Raw genomic sequence first — 6,554 nt, forward strand, 5'->3', positions numbered from 1 at the left:
GAGGTGATGGAGGAGCCTCCCATCGTGACCTGGAACCCGGCGTTGGTGGGGCAGTCATGGACGTGGACATCCACGGTGCCATGCAGCCCACCATCATTGTTGTCCTCATGGGCGACCGTCGAGCCAGGGCTACCGGCCCTGCCACAGCCAGAGTAGGCGCCGCCCACCCCACTTCGGCAGCCACCGACGGGGCCGCCAACCAACCTATGGCAACCACCACGTACATCGACCTCACCATGGTTGGACAACGACCCTACCTATGGCATCCACCATGTACATCGACCTCACCATGGATGAGGAGGAGGAGGACGGCTGCGATTGAAGACGGACAGCACGGCGGTGACGGACGACCCGATCTAGGGTTTCTTTTTTTTAATTTCAAGTTTATTTCCATTGTTTTCTTTTTATTTCAGGTTTATTTTCCGTATTTCGACCGTGACTTTGTTCACATGGACGTTTAAGTTAATGCAATATATGTCTTTTTAAATTATCTTTAATATTTTTTGGTTTAAATTCAAAGTCCAAATGCGGAAAAAAAATTGAGATGCGACAGCCAGTTGGGCGTACCAACAGGCGGACGACCGCAAACGGTCATAATCTGGACAAAACGGACGTCCGTTGGAGTTGGCCTAACAAAAAATCTAACTCTGATACAAGAATGTGTAAGAAACGATGTGAACATGATCCATGAGTGGCAAGGTAGGAGCAATAGAGATCGAACATGGGCAAAATTTCGTGTTTTGACCCTTTTCTGAAACTTGTTCGAGATCTGACCCTAGTTCGTAAAAATTTCGGGATCTGGCCCTTTTACTACCACCAGGATCCCTGGCAGTAGGGTGTAACAGCCTACCGCCAAGGACCTTGGCGGTAGGAGACATCCCTACCGCCAAACAAGCTGGCGGTAGCCTATGCAACCCTACTGCCAAGATGTGTTTGGCTGGCGATAGCATGTGTAACACTACCGCCAAGGTGTCCAACAATAGGTGCGAGTATGCACTGTGTTCTACGTGCAACCCTACCGCAATTTGTGATAGAACGTGCAACCCTACCGCCAAGAACCTTGGCGGTAGGCTATAACAGCGTACCGTCGAGGTCCCTGGCAGTAAGAAAAGGGTAAGATCCGAAATTTTTTACAAACTAAGGTCAGATCTCGAACAAGTTTCAGAAAAAGGTCAAAACACGAAATTTAGCCTCCAACATGCTCAATTGCTCACGCGCGTAGCCTTTTCCAGTGGACATGACCCGCTCCATTGACCGCCGACTAAAGGCATCTGAGCAGTGGAGAGCACGCCAAGCCTCCGACACAAAGTACTGCTGATACAGAAAACTCAAAAGAACAAAGCATCCAAAATCAGAGGCAAGTGCAAATCTCATGGAATGGTGGATCACTCCCTAACTCCACTTGTTACCCATGAAAGTATCTCTCGCCTAAAACAGATTAACTATAATACTGATAAGTGACTAACTGACAGCACAACACCGACCAATTGTCTACAACAATGTCAGTCAGCTGAGGACAAGCAAGAAACTGGAAAAGAATTATCAAGCCAACCAAGTCTGTGTACAGGGGTGTCAGTAGGAACTAGGAAGGCCGAGGCCAAGGCGGCCTCCCCCTCTCCGAACAGATCATTGTATCTCTCCCGCCAGGCAAGCATCAAGAGGATCATCCATATTAATAAAGAGCAAAAAAATGAACTGTATATACCAATCACTGCCTGCCCCCTCAGTCGCCGTAATCCGTGCTGCCGCTGCACGAGCTGCTGCCGTCCCGGCTGCTCTGCAATGAAAGGCCCCTGAGGTGGCCAGGCAGGTTGACACCGCCGTCCATGCTCTTCTCACGGAAGAACCTCTCCCTCTCAGCGTGCTTGGCGGGTGGCGGTGGAATCAAGACAGCAGGGTCAGGCCTCGCCTCCGGGTGGTCTGGTGAGCGGATGTTCAGTGCAGTGGGTTTCTTGTCAGGGAGAGGCGGCTGAATGGTGAGCGCGCGGCGCATCTTCTCCTCGGGTATAGATCGAAACGATGGCACGGACTCGTCTATGTGGTCTTGCGATAAAGCCTTCCCCTTCCGCAGTCTGTTCCAGTGACAGGAAATTTGGTAAGAAGGCCCGACTTCAACCAATGAAGGGATAGAGTGATAGATCATACCTCCGGTATAGACTTTCAGCATCTTCTTCCTCCTCGTCCTCCTTGAGATTAGATGGCACTGTCGTCGTAGTTGGGTGAACTGAAAGCAGTGTATCGTGCCGTACAAGAACCTTCTGCAGCTCCTCATTCAATTCTATACATTGCGATACCACCGCTTCATCCCTAGCAAGTAGTTATAACATTGAACACATCAATGCAATGACAGTATACTGAAGGAGCAAACTCAAAAAGGAAATGTCCACACTTGCATAGAAAGAAGCAGGGAAAACGGACAAGCAGCACCAAAAATTGAACCCTTACCTTGATGTCATAACCAGATGCATTATTCGTTGCTTTTGAAAAGTACATTGCTCTACAAGATCCAACACAAACTCATCTGTTGCTCCCTACAGAACAGAAAACTCTGATGTAAGAGTTCGCAGTAGGTTTATCTTTACAAAAAGAAACATAGTGCATTCCACCAAAATTATTTCCCCAGAAGAAAATAACTGCTGCAGTATCAGCCCTACAGTTGAGGATGTAAGTAATGGTTAATATATACCTCAGGATGTCTAGGATCCATGGAATTTAGTACATCCCTTAGAACTTCCATGACACTAGATGCTTTCCGAATTATACTGAAACACAGAAAAGTGCACTGTCAGAACAACTGATGGTCCAGAAGGCAATTAGATAATCAACACAGGAAACAATATATTTGTCACATCACAGGAATTATCTTGTCAATAAGTAACAGAGGACCGTACATACTGGTACTTGCTCCCTAAGTATTCCTGCTACTAAATCTGGAATAATATCGTGTTGAAACATGTGTTTTTGTCCTTGTCAATGTTCAGGATATAGCTAACTGGTGCCATATCAGTCGGGTGCTGGGTAGGGATAAATAGGTAAATCGGCCAAAAAATCAGTTAATCGGCTATTCGGTGACCCACCTAGTAGCGATTAACTGACAGAGATGCCGATTAACTGGCTGATATTTGCAACACTGATCCTTGCTGCTCCATATGGGCGCTACTCATAACTACGAATAGTCAAACAGCATGTTACTTGCTCCTACCATGCAATGTCAACAACGATAGCTCAGCCGAAACACAGGTGGCACCTCAAATAGAACTAACTGGTTTAGTTGAGTGATAGAAATGGATTTCTCAAGTCAGAAATGCAACAGCCATCAAACACACCTTGACACCCAAGTGCTTACATGTCCTTAGTCCTAATTGAAACCATTGAGTAACAACATATACAATAACCAGAAGAACAATACATGAACAGTAAAATCTGCTTTTGCTAAAATGACACAGGATGGTGAGAATGGTGTCAATGGCACTTACATGCTTATAATTATCATCAGAAGGAGACATGTTTATACTAGGAATAAAAATAATCAGTTATTCAGGCATGAAAGGTTTAGTCACGGTTTTTTGAGCATAGAGACTGGAATGACAACATGTTAGCTTCATTAGAATATTAAAAATGTATCAAACTAAGATACTAGCACAAAACAAAATTAACACATATTCAAAAGTGGGATACAGGTTGCAGAATGAAATGATTACTATCAACCCCATAAATACCTCGTGTCAGAAACAGGCTGCACGTTAGCTTCCTGTTGAACACCATTCGATCTGCTAGATAGATTGTCCTTATTCGGTTCTATTATTGCTTCTGGCACAGGATTGTGTACTTGTGTAATGACAACATTTGGACGATTCATAAACTTCACACCAGCAGACTAAGAACATGAAAACATATATCAGCTATATACCAAAAAGAGTAGCTACTCTGCAGCATACTTAAGGACTCAAAAGTTAATAATAGTATGCCTCATAAGCACATGTATTTCTCTCGGTCCAGGGAAAATATTACAGTAATGAAATTCCTTATACTACTCTGCACGATCCAATTTTGTTGCAGTACATGGAAGAAAGAAAGGAAATCAAGATAGAAAATATTTTTTAACCTACCACTAATTCATAATATGCCTCATAGTACTGGGGGAACTTTCCTTTAGCTCCACCAAGGGATGTTTGGGTCGCATCTAACAAAAGAAATATCTTTTCCCGAACTGGCAATTCCGTCTGAAACAAAGGGTATTTGTTATGTCAACATCAGTTAGTAAAGGTACACAACTGTCCTCCAACAATAAGCGAAAAAGAAGTCACCTTTTTCTTCACTATTTTGACAAGTATCGGAAGAAGCCCATTATCAATGACCTGCTTGTGGATAGGCTCTCCACAGTTATTCATGAGCATCTCCAACAGCTGGAAGAAATAGCACCGCAAATGGATGTTGATTATAAATGAAAATGGATTTACTAATTTTCTCTTGGGATATGACAGGTTATTTAGTTACAGTGAGAGAAAAAATATATTAACATCACACAATTGCCGCACAGACAAAAGCATATTAGGCACCTCTGTGTTCTCTTTTATAAAAAAGCAGTGATCAGGGCACCAGGGAGGCTGGTTTGGACCAAACCAAATTTGCTGAGTTTTGTTTTGCAATAGCAGAGGCGCAGATAATCACTTTCTTCTTACATGTCCCAGATATTTATTAAGAAGTACTAAGAGGTTCATATGACTAATCTATAACCCCAAACACCGCAGTCGAAGAACCAAGCCACAAAGAGACTAATTCGGCACATATAACTCACCATGACAGCATAAAGTTGAGCATTCTTGCTCCTGCTTCCTATACACTTCTTTATAGATTTGATCACATCCTTCGCTTTCCTGGTGACAGTAACAGGGAGAGAAAAATGGATCATTCGAGGAAACAAACGCCGTCATTCCAAATGGCAACCTAAGAGCCATGGATGCCTAAAAAAAATCAGCATGCCAAGAAGAACCAATCGCTCCTTCAGATCGATTCACCGTTCACTCAAGAAAATACGGGGATAAAAAATATATTTTTAAGAGAACAGGGAGATAATATAATATATGTTGCAAAATCATAAACTAAATCTTTGAACTGGCAAGAAGTTGCAATGCTACACGCATGACTGAAGATTTCGTAACAAGGGGGTATTCTGCAAGGGAACGGCAAGATTACCCCGGATCCTGAGCGACGAGCTCGCAGATTTCGATGTTCTTGGCCCAGTCCATCTCCTTGAGCTTCTCGCTCGTCGCCGCCTTCACCATTTCCGAAGCCATCTCCACCAGACTCTCTTCAACAGAGTTCAATCTACGATGTTTCTTCCCCCTCCGGACTAATCCAAACCTGATTCCACCACACAGATGAGTAAAATAACCGGAAAATCCCTCTTTTCGTACACAGAGGCACTAATTAAACCATAAGTATCGCGTCTTTCGCGACCCGCGAGCACCACGCCAAGAACATTCTTTCAGGCGAGGAAGAAGAACAGATACTAATCTACAGCCACAAGATCGCTCACTTCGAGGGGGGGGGGGGGGGGGGGGGGGGGGGGGGGGGGGGGGAAGAGAAGAGAACATAGCACGCACGAACCCGGATCGGCCGCGACTGAATCGAGAAGCGTCCCTAGTGCATCGTCGCCGGCGGCGGTGGAGCCATGGCTGGGGGTGGCTCGCGCAGTGATCTCAGTGGGAAGGGAAGGGAGGGGAGGGGGAAGAGGGGTATGGAAGGTGAGGTTATTTGCAAATTTCAATGCAATTTCTCATTTTGCAGATTGCACCCTGTCTTTTCAGGTATCGGAGTTTCACCAGCGTTGTCACCATCGTCGTCCAAGGAAAACTTCGGAAAGGTAATCAAACCAATCAGCTTCATATCTTGTGTACGAATTACAATTGAAAATGACAATGTTGTCTTACTTCCTTTGTTTTGGCTTATAATATTATTATTATTTTGACGGTGGAAAACAATTCCATTAACCACCGGGCTCAGCAACATCGCTGGCTACCAAATCTAAAACAAAACTTGGCATAAGTTTCCCCCAAACTAGTGAGGATTCAGCCGAACCAAAACCATACTTCGCCAAAGCATGAGCTACGGCATTACAACTACGCTTACAGTGCATAAAATCATAACTTTCGAAAGCCGAAACACATAAACTCCTAGCTTCTCGGAAGAGGACCCCGATATCCGATAAATCTGCATCTCCCCGCTTAAGCGCGTAGACAAGCTGCTGGGAATCCGACTCTAGCAGCACCCTATGAATACCAATATCTGAAGACCCCTCAATGGCTGCAATGCATGCTAAAGCTTCAGCGTGTAGCGCACTTTTCACATGCTTCAATTTATCCGCACCGGCCGCAATTGTATCGCCTGTATTAGTTCTAACAACGTAGCCAAACGCCCCATCATTCTGCTGCTCATGGAACGCCGCATCAAAATTTATCTTCACAAAATTCTCAGGAGGACACCTCCAATTTTGAGCTGGCTCTCGATTTATAACGGTAGTTTCAGCTGCACTAGTAAATTCCCCGATGTGC

At 44.7% G+C, this 6,554-nt stretch overlaps 1 protein-coding gene across 1 annotated transcript; it reads right to left on the reverse strand.

The window, feature by feature from the left end:
• Nucleotides 1-1,370: 1,370 nt before the first annotated feature.
• LOC109764986 (TOM1-like protein 5) lies at nt 1,371-5,740 on the reverse strand. The gene is given in 11 exon segments (XM_020323785.4): nt 1,371-1,822; nt 1,825-2,072; nt 2,146-2,307; nt 2,446-2,531; nt 2,687-2,762; nt 3,720-3,877; nt 4,110-4,223; nt 4,308-4,406; nt 4,799-4,877; nt 5,197-5,364; nt 5,611-5,740. Coding segments are annotated over 10 exon segments (1,443 nt in total). The 5' UTR covers nt 5,298-5,364; nt 5,611-5,740; the 3' UTR covers nt 1,371-1,502.
• Between the last annotated feature and the right edge of the window lie 814 nt (nt 5,741-6,554).

Source organism: Aegilops tauschii, chromosome 7 (genome assembly GCF_002575655.3).
Source record: "Aegilops tauschii subsp. strangulata cultivar AL8/78 chromosome 7, Aet v6.0, whole genome shotgun sequence".
Taxonomy (NCBI): domain Eukaryota; kingdom Viridiplantae; phylum Streptophyta; class Magnoliopsida; order Poales; family Poaceae; genus Aegilops; species Aegilops tauschii.